This window comes from Erinaceus europaeus, chromosome 15, assembly GCF_950295315.1.
Source record: "Erinaceus europaeus chromosome 15, mEriEur2.1, whole genome shotgun sequence".
NCBI classification, from domain to species: Eukaryota; Metazoa; Chordata; class Mammalia; order Eulipotyphla; family Erinaceidae; genus Erinaceus; species Erinaceus europaeus.
In genome coordinates this window covers 58,401,840-58,418,000 of record NC_080176.1, presented here as the reverse complement: position 1 = coordinate 58,418,000, position 16,161 = coordinate 58,401,840, and the positions used below count along the sequence as shown (strand labels likewise).

The following is a 16,161-nucleotide window of genomic DNA, read 5'->3' as shown; positions in this document are numbered from 1 at the left end:
CACTGTTCCACCTTTGCAAGGTGCTCCTGTATGGTCCTGAGGCTTGAATCATGAAGAATGCACTGGGATGCATTGGGATGGAGTGTTTTCTCCCCCAGGTGGGATATCTAATGAACCCCTAATCATTTTATATTCGTGAGGCTTGCCCTTGTTATAGATAGCAGTATTTCATTCTTTTCATTTCTGTGTAGTATTCTACCCTATAGAATTATCTATTGAGTCTACCATTACATAGAAGGCAAACTTTCCAGTTTTTAGCTTCTGCAAATAATGTTGGAACTTCTTGTATTTAAGTGAAGCAAATTCTATGTGGAAGTGAAAAAGGGGTGAAATTTCAGGGTTATAGTGTATGTCTATGTTCTTCTTCAGTAGAAATTGTCAAGTAATTTTCCAACATGTTTGTAACATAATAAAATGCCAAAAGCATCTGATAAGATTCCTCATTGCTCCATAGTTTTATCAGCACTTGGTGTTGTCTCTTTCCCTCCCTAAGATCTTGCCTTTCTTTGAGGATCATGTATTATCCCAAGGTGTGGTTTCATTTATTTATTTACTTCCTTTTTGATTGGGAGAAGGGGATGCCAACTGCTACCAAGTATATATATATATTTGTGTATTGAATAGAGACAGTCAGAAATTGAGAGGAAGGGAAGATGGAGAAGGAGAGAGGCAGAGAGACACCTGCAGCCCTGCTTCACCACTTGCAAAGCTCTGCAAATGGGGACCAGGGACTCAAACCTGGGTCCTTGTGCCTCATAACATTTGTGCTTAACCAGGTGCACCACCACCTGGACCCTGCTACCATGTTCTAATTCATGTTCTGGTAGTCTGATTTTTTTCTTTCTCTTGTATCATTTATAATTTTTTTCTGGTCAATAATAAAATTAATCCTATATAAATTATTTTAGGTTTGCTATTTTTTCTTGCCTTAGTTTTTCTTTTTGGGGGGAGAGTTGTTATCCAAGACAATTGTTATCATGGAGATATAGTCTCACATCTTCTCAAAATATTTCCCTAAAATAGGTGTCAATATTCTTCACCCACCACTAAATCATTATATGCCTGTATCAGAGGGCAGGAGGGCATGCATCAGTTTACTTTTCTGTCACTTTTTCAACTCAATATTCTTTGGGCTTAGTATCTTATTTCTTTTTTATACATTTGAAAAACAAATAACTAAGTCACTGTTTTCTATACCAGCATGTGCATTTATTTTTAGTGTTGTGTCAGGGATCAAAGCATGGACTTCATGCATACAAGGGATATACATTACCACAGATGATGATCATGGAATAGTGCTGGCCAGGTTTCATAAAAGTTCCAGACAAAAACATTAATTTAATTATGATCTAATAAGTGTTTACCTTATTCTAAAGGAGTACCTGTCCTTCTGTAGACTGTATGCTACCTGGGAACAAGACTGTTTTTTATGTTTGTTTGTTTGCTTATTTGTTTTGTTTTTTTCATCCTATGCTTTATAATTCTCTACTTAGCAAAAAATAGAGAAAGTGGTATAGGTTTGATGACCATGTGTTGAATATTTAAAAAAGGGGGGGTGGGGTTGACTTCTTGATACTCTGGTAGAGAACACATGTTACCATGTATAAGAAGCTGGGCTCAAGTTTCCAGTCGTCAGCTATGGCAGGGAGACTTCCAGAGTGGTGGAACAATGTTGCATATTCTCTGTGTATGAGAGAGAAGGAGTGGGGGGGGAGAAAAATCACTGAGAGTAGTGGAGTCATGTATGCAAAGTCCCAGAGATAGTCTTGGTGGCAAGAAAAGAAAAAAAGAGAGGAAGGAAGGAAGGAAGGAAGGAAGGAAGGAAGGAAGGAAGGAAGGGAGGAAGGGAGGGAAGGGAGATTGTAAACTTTTATGGGGACAGAGGGGGGAATTAAAGAGATTATCAGTCACATGCTATCAAAGCCCCATTTAGGCTGTCACATATTAAGTGCAGAATAAGCTGAAGGAAAAGACATACATGATTCATAGTGACGGGATATCTGCATTACCAACTTGGGGAGCATTTGGAATACAGGTTTTCAGTTTAGGTGAGTAAATAACAGGAGTCCACCCCATTGCCTTTAGAGTTAGCATTGCTACCTGAGTAATATGGAACAGTAGACACTTAGCACATATATATATATATGTATATATATATATATATATATTAATTTTTACTTATAGAAGGGAAACACTGATGAAAACCAGAGAATAAGAGGGGTACAACTCCACACAATTCCCATCACCAGAACTACATATCCCATCCCATCCCCTGTTAGCTTCCTTATTCTTTATTTCTTTGGGAGTATGCACTCAGAGTCATTATAGGGTGCAGAAGGTGGAAGGTCTGGCTTCTGTAATTGCTTCCCCACTGAACATGGGCATTGACAGGTTGATACATACTCCCAGCCTGTCTCTCTCTTTCCCTAGTGGGGCTGGGCTCTGGGGAAGTGGGGCTCCAGGACATATAGGTGGGATTGTCTGCCCAGGGAAGTCCTGCTGACATCATGTTAGCATCTTGAACCTGGTGGCTGAAAAAAGAGTTAACATATAGAGCCAAACAAATTGTTGACTAATCATGAACTTAAAGGCTGGAATAGTGCAGATGAAAGAGTTGGGGTCTCCATTTTGTAGATAGTTAGTAGGCCTATTTTAATTAGATTCCAAAGGGCTTGTGACTATGTCTCACTCTACTCCACCCACTTATAGCGGCAAATGCTTTTGTACTGCTAATATGACTGTTTCAAAGATTACTGGAGACCCTTGCAGAAATTTCAAAACCTTTCAGAATTTTATTTTGCTTTAAAAAGTTCTAAAGGTATCTACTAATAAAAAGTGGAATCAGATGGTATAGATTAAATAATGTAACTAATAAACCAAGATTTGTACATTGAATTATCAATTAAAGTACATGGAGTAGTTAATAGCAATCATAGGAGTTATCAATAGTCTTCAAACTCAAATGGATTTCTTGGAATCGTATTGTGCTTTCTTTATTAAGATATATGTACAGAGAGAGAGAGATAGGAGAGAGGGGAATATTTATAGGTATTGCAATTGGAAATAAAGTAGGGCAAATGACTAACCACTTCAACAGTCAAAACTTCATTGTGAAGTTGTCTCTGTCACTTGTATAAAGCAGTCTGTGTGGTGTTCCCCAGGTCAGGAAGTTGTTGGAGACTTCTTTTGGGGGTGTCAGAAAGGTGGTTACTTAGCAACAACCCCTCCCTTGCTCATACTACCTTCCAAAAAAGTGGTGCAAACATCATGCAGTTGATTACTTGTTTGCTGGATCTAAAAGATCAGTAGAATAATATGGTCGGGTATAAATCTCAATCTTAAGAAACAGGTTGTTTTTTTTTTTTCCCTCTGTGTTGGGTCTGGTCCCCACTGCTCATCTGGTGCTACTAAAGGCATCTATAATAAAGAGAATGGATAATGAATATTATGCTGTTCATCTATTCATCAGATAAAAAGTGAGGGACACCTCATACATTTTAATTAAACAGCCTTGATTTTCAGTTGCTTTTAAAAGCCAGTTATGAACCAGCTATTACATTCACAAAATAATCAGCTCTGGGTGAGAAATATTCTTATTGCAATGTGTCCAGGATGTGGTAGGATTCTATAGGAACAGAGTGTAAACAATCTAAACAGATTTTTGATACCAATATTTTACTATGTGAAGGTAATTTTAGAGAGTTACCAATTTATATAGAACATACACATAAGGAACTTATGTTTCCAAGAGATGAGTTTAACCATATGTCAGCAATAACTTAGCTAGAAAGCTGTCATTTTAGTGATTCCACACCATACATTTTGTCTCCCTGTCAGGTGCTTCACAGATTAATGTCAACTTTTTCTTACCTAGTGGAGTTATCTATGTTTTTCACAAGAGCACTGCTTTCTGGTTTAGAGGGCTGCTAGGAATTTAGCGTGGGACCTAGAAGCCTGGGGTCATGAAGTCTTTCGAATAGCCACTATGCTATCTCTTCCCTAGCTATACTTATTAAAAAGACAGTGTCACAAAATACATGCATAACCAAGGAAGCAACTACTCTGAGTGAAGTGAGTAGTTCAAGACACAAAAAAGGAGCTTCTACCAGTTGAAACATAAGTAGAGTAAATTAGCTTGTTTTTCTGAACATTTAAGGTTGCAAAAATCCATAGAAGAATGCTAAAAGTACCAGCTATGTGGTAGTAAGTAGAAAGGGCAAGATGAGAGACTTTGGTTTATAAAATTTTCCATGATGCAAAAGACGGAAGTCAGTTCTCCCCAGACACAGTCTTGACGCTAGAGGCAGTTGTGGGCCCAGTGCGCAGGAACCTGTCACTAGGACAGAAGCTGTCTGAAACTCACTCATGCCCCCTCCCCCACCCCAGCAAACACTGAATGTCATTTGCTCACTGAAATCCAGAGCAAATAAATTCTTTGCGGAGCAAAAACTGGCATTTGAAGTTACAATCTGAATTATCTCCTTTGGGAAAAAAAAAAAAGAGCTAAATATCTGTGTTAGGAAGCCACACTGGAGATGAACATTAATTAGAAGATAATACTGTATTTTCCTCAACCCCAGGGATAGCATCAGCTCAAAGATGTTATTCTTTAAAAACAATAATTATCAATGCTACTTTATATTCTATCCTGATTTAAAAAGAAAAAAAAATCTATTGAAAGATAGGGCTTTTAAGGAGACATGTCATTCCAGAGGAAGTCTCATTATATGCAAAAGTCCTAAGGAGAGTAAATCTAAATACAGACAGGATTATTCCCATCTGCTCCAAAGCACTTTAACTGGTCAAATGTCAAAAATCAGAGGGAAGAGAACTGACAGGCAGATGGAGCAGCACCATCATCGAGCTGTTTATTAGTAGAAATTTAGATTATTCGAAAATACAAGGCGATCTTATTTTCAGTGGATCTGTACACTATATATATAAATTATATAATATGTATATTAAAGCAGGTATCATCTATCAAGGGACGATTTGGAAAGCAATAAAAAATGTTTTCCTCCTGCATTTTACAGCCAGCTGTTGGGTACGGATTGCTCTCCTCCCATCGTCTCTGTACACCTCATTATTCTGAAATCTCTTAGATGCATTTTTATTGATGTCAGTCGATCAGGAGATTGTCTATGAGGAACTGACAGGGCTTAGTTTCAGGGCGCATTTCCATGTGCTTCTGAGTCCCCACAGAATAGCCAGCCTCATCTCCAGTAGCCTAACAGTTAAAAATAATTGGGGTGTGTGTGTGTGTGTGTGTGTGTGTGTGTGTGTGTGTGTGTGTGTGTGTGTGTTGAATCCTCAGGAGAAAAAGGAGGAAGAAAGCAGGCAAGGGAGCGGAGAGAAGAGAGGAGAGGCTTGCAGCAGGCGGGGGCGAGGGCGGGGGCAGGTGCATGAAGATTTCCACCCTGTAGCGTCAGGATTGCGTCAATTCGGGTTTCAGCCACGTCTGGAGTCTGGGAGACAGAATCGCCCAAACAGGAGCAGGGGTGGCAGATGACAGTGCACGGGCGCCCGGACCCCCCTCTCTGCCTCCTCCCTGCTGCTTGCGCAGGTCTCTCGGGCTCCCCACTGGAGTCTCCAGCACTGGGCGCAGCGGGCCAGACAGTCTAGCTGGCAGCTCTGTATTCAGCACCTCGGACAGACACACAGCCCAAACATGGCTCCGATCTCCACCAGCCGGGAGCAATTTGGTGAGCAAGTTCCTCAACTTAAAATTGCCCTTCTTCCTTGAATACCCTCCAGTGGACTCTAACCCCCAACTCCATTTTTTTTTTTTTTACTGCGTTGTGTTGAAGATAGATTTCCTAGGTAATAGTTCTGCATGGGAAAATGAGAACAGGAAAAAGGACAGTGGTGGTTTGTCCGTTTTTCTCTGATTTTTTTTTTTTTCTCACCTTGAAATTGCCTGCTTTGGGGAGATTTTACAGCCAGGAACTTCCTCACTATTCAGGTAGCTCTGTAAATAGCAGCATGCACGGAGTCCAGGAAAAGGGGTCTGTTGTTTGCTTGCTGGTTTCAATAGTTTTGTAGGTGGTTTCTATATATTTGTATATATTTATATACATATATTTGCAGGTAGACTTTTGTTTAACTCACTAGGGAAACCAGGTGTTTCAGTGGTTACATAAGGGTTTGGTCTCAGTTAAAACCAACTGGAAGGGAAGGCTGAGAGTTTGGAAGAATATCTTATTACATAGTGTGCCGAGAGATTGTTTTCCCATGTTCTCTTCTTATATCATTCATTGCTAGTGAAAAACAGGGGATGCTGTTCTCGTTAAAGGAATATTCTCTAGGAACTATCTCAATTCATTTCCTATCACAGGTAAGGTGACTGAAGCCCAGAGAGAAGAGTTGCAGGTTAAACAGCTCAAAGCTATTGAGAGATAGAAGTGAAGCACATATTTCTCCTGTTCAGTTTCTCTTTTCCTATCCACATTCCTTACAACACTGCTCTCTTTTTTTTCCCATTCAGTACATAAAATAAGATATATTTTCTAGAAATGAAAAAGTAGTATATTGGGTACTGGTCATTCCAGATGCAAGTGAGGTAAGTTATTGCAAGCATTTTAAAACAGAAATCTTACATAAGTTTGTAAATAATGAACAGTAGCTATACAATATATGTTAGTTGTTAAACTGGATAAATTAATGAGATCTTTGCTTTCACACCTTTTAGACCTTACCAGTAGGGGAATGCATAGAGAGTAGGTAGGTAGTCATCTCACATTACATTAATGTTTCACTCTATTCCCGAGGCATTCAAATGACAATTTATGACATTATCTTGAGAAATCTTCTGGCACAGTCTTTCATTTGGGATGACTGAGACTGTAATATTGAAACTACAAATTGATGATTGTTTTCAAGTCCTGATTTGAACATCAGATTTTTTTTTTTAATATGGGACATTTTTCAAAGAATGTGTATATGAAATAGATATATATATATATCATTGAATGCCTTCTATTTCTATAAAATATTATATATATATATATATATATATATATATATAGAGAGAGAGAGAGAGAGAGAGAGGGAGAGAGATATCCAGTTGGGTCAGCAGTCTATTTAGAAAAAAAAAGTATTTTTGCTGCTTTTATTGTTCTTGCATTGAGTAGTAAATGCCTTAGCCTATGACTTTATTTTTTTATTCTCAGGCCTTTGATTACTTCAGTGCCCAGGAGGGGGATCTTTTCCTTCAAAAAGACTTGAATCAAGGGAAAATCTGAAAATATGATACTAAGTTTAGCTGACTACATATATCTCTTGTCTCCTTTTTGAATTTTTCTGTGTCATTCATTGCTTTATATCTTTGGAGAATTCAAAGGTTTGTTTTATCTCCACAGGAATCAGTGTCATGATATCATTATACTACAGGATATTTTGCATTGTTCACTTGTTTAGGTAACTCTGTTCCTCTTTGGCATTTTTTAATCCTATCTTTTAGTTTATTTTGTGACTATTGACTAGGTAATCAGGACATCATCTTGGAAAGTCATGGGACAGCAGGGAGTAACAAAAGATTAGTCACTCAGGGTTGCCAAAACGAGTTTAACCCTTTCTTGATCAAGACATTCAACTTCATTATTGACTCCTTGGAATAGAAAAAATAAATAAATAAAAGATTGGAACAGAACAAATATTTTAACAGTAGTAACTTTCACTTTGATTATACTGAAAATTGGCTGAACTAATAAACTGTGTCCAAATACAGCAATACTGCTTTTACTCACACAATGTTCATAGTCATTTGTTGGAGGAATATGCTTACATGTGGAGCGTGGTAAGTTTCATGTGTAATCAGTGTTACCTAATGTCAATCATTTAGTGTGTGCTCTCACTCAGGGAAAGATTGCCAATTTCACTTTGCTAGGATGTATCATGTAGAAATGTGCCGGAGAAAGATCAGTTATGGATAAAAATGAACTCTAAAGTGTCTATATGTACTCTTCTCTTTACATTAAAGAATGATGACTTATTTATAACCATTGTTTGGCTTTTCTTATACTTGAATGTAATTAATTTATACTTTTGATTAACCAGTGTTTTAGAAATTTGAACTTGGTATACAAAACATTTGTACTTATATATTGTTATCATCCTGTTTTTCACATATATATATGTATATATACATTTATCACTTTCATATTTGGAAGAATATTTCTAATCATTCAATGACAATAATAGTTAAGGCTTCATAATCTCTAAAAGTTACCTAGACTACTGATATTTGCTGCTTGAATCATGAGTAGATAAAGAACTACTAAGAACATAAAATCTCTCAGTTTTTGAAGAATGTACATTTAGAGTTCCATAGTCAGTAATAATGATGCTTTTAGAAAGGCTCCAAATGTCAGTGGTGGCATTATGAGATTAGTACTGACCCATGAATCTGTAGGAGGCTCATATTATCCAAGAAAACAAAGGTAGACTGGGGTCATTTAGCATCTCCCCTCCCTGCAGTGTAGGTCTAGTTTCATCTTTCATCTCATTTATGAAAACCCACTGGGGGGGCATGTTTATTCCTGAGGGTAATGTCAAATGAGTATAGAACTCACATCCAGGACAGTTGGATAATTATTCAATCTGTACAACTAGAGCAATGGCCAGTTCTCGTGTTTTTCAAATAGACTCCTCTTCCCAGCTCTGCTTCTTTAATGTGTGTTATTGGTCATTTGATTTTTTTTCAGATGAAATCCCCACAGTAGTGGGGATCTTCAGTGCCTTTGGCCTGGTCTTCACTGTCTCTCTGTTTGCATGGATCTGCTGTCAGAGAAAATCATCCAAGTCTAACAAGACTCCTCCATATAAGTTTGTGCATGTGTTAAAGGGAGTTGATATCTACCCTGAGAACTTAAGTAGCAAAAAGAAATTTGGAGCCGATGACAAAAGTGAAGGAAAAAATAAGCCAGCTGTGCCCAAAAATTCATTGCATCTCGACCTTGAGAAGAGAGATCTTAATGGCAATTTCCCCAAAACAAATCTCAAAGTTGGCAACCCACCAAACCTGGAGAATGTGACCCCAAAGCTCTTTCCTGAAGAGGGTAAAGAGACCGTTACCCCTGATAGCTTAAAGTCCCTTACTTCAGAAGAGAAACAAGAGAAGTTGGGAACCCTGTTCTTTTCTTTAGAATACAACTTTGAGAAGAAAGCATTTGTGGTGAATATTAAGGAAGCTCGGGGACTGCCAGCTATGGATGAGCAGTCGATGACGTCTGACCCGTATATCAAAATGACGATCCTCCCAGAGAAAAAGCACAAAGTGAAAACCAGGGTTCTGAGAAAGACCTTGGACCCAGCTTTTGATGAGACCTTTACATTCTATGGGATCCCCTACACCCAGATCCAAGAGTTGGCCTTGCACTTCACCATCTTGAGCTTTGACAGGTTTTCAAGAGATGATATTATTGGAGAAGTCCTTATTCCTCTGGCAGGAATTGAATTATCTGACGGCAAAATGTTAATGAACAGAGAAATCATCAAGAGAAATGTTAGGGTAATTCTTTTTCGGTGTTTACAGTATTTATAGATGTCGCTTTATGACGCTTGTTTGCAGTTAGGGATTTTCACTGAAATTATAAAATTCCACATAGTCTCATGTTACATGATTAGTAATCAAAATGAAATGGGGAGCAAATAAGTAGAGGCAATAAAATTTGACTTAAGGCCTAAATGATGTACTCAATGTATTTTAATAATATAAAAATAATAGGCAGAATTTATGGAGATTTAAGTGTAATTCTATATTGTGTTAATTTCATTGGTGAGTATTTTGACAGCATGGCACTTGAATTAAAATGCAGGCAAATATGTTCTTATTCACAGGCAAGTTAACAAAGATGTTTCAAGGTCAGTATAATTGAATTTGAAATTTAAATTTAAAATTGAATTAATTCATCCTGAGAACTTAAAAGTTATATTGACTTATATTAATTTTCAAGGAGGAGACAGAACAACATATTAAATAAGAAATTCCATTGTTATGTTTTATAATAGGAAGTGACTTGCTTTGCTTTTGCAATTATATCTCTTTCGTAGATTGGAAATAATGAATCATATAAATGACATTTAATCAAATTAATACAATGTCCATTTTAAGTAAAGGACTCAGTTGATTAAAACTATAATATTTTAGAATAACTTGTGTGTGGCAAAATTTTATAAAATATCATAAAGCAGAATGTACATTAATTACCAAAATACAGTCATGGAGATAAGACTATGGCTTGGGAGAAAAGCCAAACTTCAGTGTCAGCTTAATAAGTAAATGTTGACGTACAGAGTTGCTGTTGGCACAGGGACACATTGTGACATTTCCTGAAGATAGGTGTCAGTGCACCTAATTCCCTGTCAAAAGATCATCTTCCTTTACTACAGGGCAATGTCCTTTCAGTTACCTATGTTGAAATGAGGGAAACTCAGCACTCAGAAACATTAAGTAGCTGGTCTGAGATGAGCAGTTCTTTGGAGACAAAGTAGAAATAAAGATATAGTCAGCATCCATCACTCCTAGGATGTTGTCCTGTTTATCGCATAGAAGTTTGAGAGACATGCATCTTGGGACAAGAGGAGCTATGGTTAAAATCAAACTTCAGGTTTTTTCACTGTGTCACATTCAATTAAATCTTGGACTCTGAGACTTTGATCATCCTTACTGCTGCCTTTAAACTATAAATATAATCTCAGGATTCTATGATAACTCAAAGACACCACATTAAAGTCTGGGGGAATGTATTAACCAATACTTAATTTTCTCCTCATATTAAGGGACTGCTTTCCATAAAAGATAGGGCATATGCTTTAACTTTATCAGTATGCTTGTGTTGTACAGTGGTAAGAATCTGAAAAACAAAGTGTTTACTTTAAATTTCCATTTCAATAAGGAATGTGAGGCATTTTGTTCTCTACATAGCCATTCAAATAATTAAATAAGCTATGTTTCTGCTACAACTTCAAAAAGTAGAGCTTAATTAAAAAGCTTGACATTAAACATTCGACTATCCTCTAAATAGCCTTTAAGATTTTCTAGTGATGGGTGTGGCTAACAGATTTAATATTCTGCGATACCTAAAAAGACCACAAGATGGCAGGCTGTTGTTTTTAAGAGGTAATGGTATTACATAAAAGCTTGCAGTTACTCTGATTAGCGTATTAGCATACAAATAAATGGGAAAATTACAATAAACAGTGTTGCTGTACTGCTTTTTAAAGTTAGTATAAATTTAAATTCTAAAAGGATTTTAAAAACATTACATCCTATTTCTTTGTATAGAAGTCTTCAGGACGGGGTGAGTTACTGATCTCTCTCTGCTACCAGTCTACTACAAATACTCTCACTGTGGTGGTTTTAAAAGCTCGACAGCTGCCTAAATCCGATGTATCTGGACTTTCAGGTAAGAATGCTTCCCCAAAACTAAGTTTCAGTATACAATTTAATGGACAAAATAGTAAACAACTAACATTAGCTTATGATTTTGATTATTTTTGAGTCCCAATCACAAATGTCACTACTGTTTTTCACTTTACGAAACAATAATTTGAGCCAGTTCCATTATCAACAAAAAGAAAATTATGTAGTTCTAAGATTCAAATCGAAATTGGCATCTGCCATTTGTCTCTTCAAGTGGACTTGAAGCAGAATGTACATTAATTACCAAAATACAGTCATGGAGATAAGACTATGGCTTGGAGAAAAGCTATAGATTTCAATGTTACTTTCCAACTTCAGTGTCAACTTAATGAGTAAATGTAGATGTTCAGAGTTGCTGTTGGCACAGGCAAACATTTTGACATTTCCTGAGGATAGCTGTTAGTGCACCTAATTCCCTGCCAAAAGATCATCTTCCTTTACTACAAGGCACTAGGTCCCCTCCCCCTTAGCACACACTGTCTCTTCTTCTGATCTGCTGCAGTAGATCAGGCTAGTGAGATTTCACCCTGAATTATGAACCTGCCTGCTCTGTTCATGGTCTCAAAAGATTTAGACTAGAAAGTCTATATATACACTTTCTATATATAGAAAACTATATATAAACTATATAGAAAGTGTGTGTGTGTGTGTGTGTGTGTGTGTGTGTGTGTGTGTGTGTGTAGGGGCCAGGTGGTGGTGCACCTGGTTGAGCAAACATGCTATAATGTGCAAAGACCTGGGTTCAAGCCCCCAATCCTTACCTGCAGGGGGAAAGCTTTGTGAGTGGTGAAGCAGTGCTACAGGTGTCTCTATGTCTCTCTCCCTCTCTATTTCCCCTCTGTTCTCAATTCCTACCTGTCTCTATCCAATCAATAAAAAATTAAAATAAATAAATAAAAAGAAAGTCTATATATAATGAAATGTGCTATAAAGTACTATGCTCCTAACACCTACACAATAATGGTCCATACTGATAAATAGGTAGCAAATACAGTAGAACAGAAAACTTAAATTTTAAATATCCATTCAATAAAAAAATAGCTCAACAACAATATTGTAAACCATTAACTTCCTAAAATGATCAAATACATAAATTACATTTGCAAATTTAAAAAATTATATATAGAGAGAAGTAGACTTCATGTCATACAACTCAGTAAAGATAGATGTTATCTGATTTTTTTTGACCTTCTATCCAGTTCTCTGGAATGAGCAATTGTTAATAAGAATGTGTCATCAGAACATTTTATCTTTTTCCCTTTTATGTGATTTCTCCTTCCAGCAATTATAGTTTCTTTCCATCCTCTGGCTTATAGCTCTTCTTTCTCTTTTTATTTTTTTCCTTTGACCTTAGAGAATACCAGTGATCTCTATTCATTCACTTTGCCTGAACTCATTCTTATTGTAGTCACATTTGATTGAAATGCAGTAATCTCGAAGGGCACCAGTATCTTGAGGTCAGCTCTCTGGCCACATCCTGTCTATCTAACATCTGTTTCTTACCATTTCAGACCCCTATGTCAAAGTGAACCTGTACCACGCCAAGAAGAGAATCTCCAAAAAGAAGACTCATGTGAAGAAATGCACTCCCAATGCAGTGTTCAATGAACTGTTTGTCTTTGATATCCCTTGTGAGAGTCTGGAAGAGATAAGTGTTGAATTTCTGGTTTTGGATTCTGAAAGGGGATCCCGAAATGAGGTGATTGGGCGGCTAGTCCTGGGAGCAGCAGCAGAAGGAACTGGTGGGGAGCACTGGAAGGAAATCCGTGACTACCCCAGGAGACAAATCGCCAAGTGGCATGTGCTGTGTGATGGTTAGCATAATAACCAAGAGTTGGAACTCTAGTGATTTTTACTAGGCAAAGAACACATTTCTTTCCTTCTGACATGTGATTGCAAGCTTTTGATAGTCAGCACACTTGTTTTGTTTGTTTGTTTTAAACGGATTGAATTATCAGGCCAGAAAGTATCTGTAAATGTGTATCATGGTGATTCCCCCCTTTACTAGAGCATTTTCATAAGGTATTCGATTTCCATTGCAGCCTACCAGTGATACAGATAAGAGTAGTCAAACATTTATGAATGTTACAGTGCAATTCCACATTAGGGACACAGTCTGAGTAGTGATAATCTCATTGGAGCATGTCACTGGAAGTCATTGCGATTGTTAGAATTTAGAAATGAAAAGCATTTTTGTTCTTATGAAAATCCATCCATTTTTCTTTGTGAGGGGAAATCATTTTTTCTTTAAATCCAAAGATATTAAAGAAATGTTCTCTAGTTTCTTTTCATTATTATGTCAACTGCAACTGATTGTCCTGATTATAGGAACCTATACTTATCTCTTCAGGTTGTAATTATTTGACACAGTTGTATTATAAGTGTAGTAACTGAAGATTGCTCCACAAGGACAGTGAACAAGCTGAAAAAGCAGTTTAGCAAAGGGCTGAATTGAGAACACTGTGGCTGAACTATCATGTTTCTTCCCCTTAAGGTTATGTGTGAGTTAAAATGTTGTAAAATATAATCTCACATAAAAACCATATCCTGGAACTATTCACTGCCTGTCACAAGCCTCAGTATAGCCTAAGAGAGTCTTATTTCCATTTGTGAAGTCGTTCAATTAGCTTGTGGGTAAAGACATAAACTTCAACTAGAAACCAGTTAGAATTGCTATTTTCTCCTAGGAATTATGCATTGTATGTAAGTGTGTATTCAAAGCTCCCCTTGTACAAAGAGGACATGGCTAACTGTCTTTGCTTAGCTTGTTCTCCCCCAAAAAGGACCAAGGTACTGTTTGAAAAAATTTAAGACTGTGAAGTTTTCAACATTACTAGACTGAAAATGTCAAATAAACAAACTAAATAATAAGACTTAAAAAAATAGTTATGCAGAGAGCCTAACGTGCTTCACATTTCTTCACACAAAACACATTTAGGCTGTCAAATTAGCACAACACAGTACTTGTTGAACTCTATTTTCTAGGCTAATTCGTCTTGAACTGTTGTCTGTGGTACACTTTATAGACATGTGTCTCGTACAGTTTTCTAGTGCCAGGGCTCTGAAATTAATTATAAACCTTGTAGAATAAGTTAGTGCCCTTGATAATATTTGGGAAGCATTAACTTGAGGTAACTTCACTATTTTGAGTTTTTAGAGAAGAGTTAAACTCGGGTATGGTTGAATTATTAAATATGCAAGTTAGAACTCAATTCCACTGAAAATTTACCTTTTGAGTCAGGTTTTGTGTCAGTACTTTAGTAGTTTTTGAAAATGTGTTTGATATCACAGTGTTTGTAAATTCTATGAAAATGCATTTTCAAAACAACGTAAACATGTTTTTTACAACAGTGCTTAACGTAAAGAAAATGTTTTACAATCTGTATGGATGAAGGTTGAAACTGACCTCTTTTGTGTGCTTTAAAATGACTTTGGAATTAAAAAAAAAATATATATATATATATATATATATATATATATATATATATATATTCCCCAAACATTGTCTTCATTCTGCAAAGTCACTTCACAGCATTTTGGTCCACTCAGCATTTCTATGAAAGGAATAGAAAAAGGAATTCTAGTATGTGGTCTAGAAAATTCAAATGTTCTTTTTATGTATGTATATTTGGTATGATGGGCCATGACACATAATATATTTTGAAGCTCAGAAAATCCATGAGGAGTCCCTGCTAAGTATCCTTTGTAGCAACCAGAAGTTAATCATGGTAGTACCAGGTCAAGTATGGTTGTTGGAGGAAGGTGTTTTTTTTTTAAGTGGATCAAAAAAAAAAAAAAAAACAGCAAATACTTTTCAAGTTATAATGAATTATTTGTAAATAGTTTTTAGTTTTTAAAATGTAAAGTGTTTTGAGTGTGAACAGTTGACTAAAACTACATGCAACTGCTTTTCTGAAAGAAAGAGGAAAACTAGAAAAGAATGCAAACAGGCAGGAATCTTAAGTGATATCATCATCTCTGGAGAAAAAAAAGTGGCGTATTATAATGTACTACAGTATCAATGTGACTATCTTGACTTCTCTTACAAACCTTGCATCGTATTAGATCTGTAAATTTATTGTGTGTCTGATTAGCCAACCTAACCCTGCACTAGAGGGGGAGGTCTCCTTGTTTGAAGAACTGTGTAACTCAGTAACTGACTTGTTCTGACATTGTAACTTAATAGAAGTGATTTGGAAGGAAGCATGGTGTATGAGATGGTGTCTGTTCTTTCGTGCCAGCTCTGTATGATGTTTGTAGGACCATGTTTGTAAGACATGAATAAACTGCTGGTTTTACCCAACCCATTTCAACTCAAGGTTTTTGCCAATGGATTCTTAGTCAGGCTTCTCTGATTTCTTTCTAATTCTTGAACTCCCTTAACAAGTCGCCTAACACACTTTAGGTAGCATTAGTGACTCAGTATTAAGATCATCTATAATTCTTATTTTTACTTTGGTTTATCTCATAGCATTGATCTGAAACAAGAACCATTTCAACCTACCATCTAGAAGAGAAGACCTGAATTTCGAGTGTGGGAGGTTGTTGACCCATGGACTGTACACGTGGGTGTAGGATTCAGAGAATAACTCAGTAAATAACTCAGTATTCCTTTCCGTGCCACACCACTCACTTCTGGATGCCCTGTAACTGTCTCTGATGGATTATTTTGCTGGTGTGATCAATTCTAACTCAAACTTTTTTTCACTTAGAAACCAGACAGTGCTAGATTGGGGAAG

General features: G+C 36.7%; 1 protein-coding gene across 2 annotated transcripts; it reads left to right on the top strand.

Moving 5' to 3' along the window:
* Positions 1 to 5,408: 5,408 nt before the first annotated feature.
* Positions 5,409 to 15,735, top strand: SYT4 (synaptotagmin 4). Of its 2 annotated transcripts, none has more exons than XM_060173801.1 (4): positions 5,409 to 5,702; positions 8,703 to 9,502; positions 11,285 to 11,405; positions 12,934 to 15,735. In XM_060173801.1, the coding sequence occupies exons 1-4, from the start codon at positions 5,669 to 5,671 to the stop codon at positions 13,239 to 13,241; spliced, it is 1,263 nt and encodes a 420-aa protein (XP_060029784.1). In that variant the 5' UTR covers positions 5,409 to 5,668; the 3' UTR covers positions 13,242 to 15,735. The 2 variants fall into 2 exon arrangements, with proteins under 2 accessions (XP_060029784.1, XP_007528639.1); XM_007528577.3 differs by having other exon boundaries at positions 5,411 to 5,702; positions 8,703 to 9,508.
* Positions 15,736 to 16,161: the final 426 nt, after the last annotated feature.

What these genes read in the sequence shown, in the direction of transcription:
- SYT4 (XM_007528577.3), top strand. Translation starts at nt 5,669, where the DNA reads ATGGCTCCGATCTCCACCAGCCGGGAGCAATTTG. An exon ending in TCATCAAGAGAAATGTTAGG is followed by an intron (nt 9,509 to 11,284) that starts GTAATTCTTTTT and finishes TTCTTTGTATAG; the next exon opens with AAGTCTTCAGGACGGGGTGA. An exon ending in CGATGTATCTGGACTTTCAG is followed by an intron (nt 11,406 to 12,933) that starts GTAAGAATGCTT and finishes TTACCATTTCAG; the next exon opens with ACCCCTATGTCAAAGTGAAC.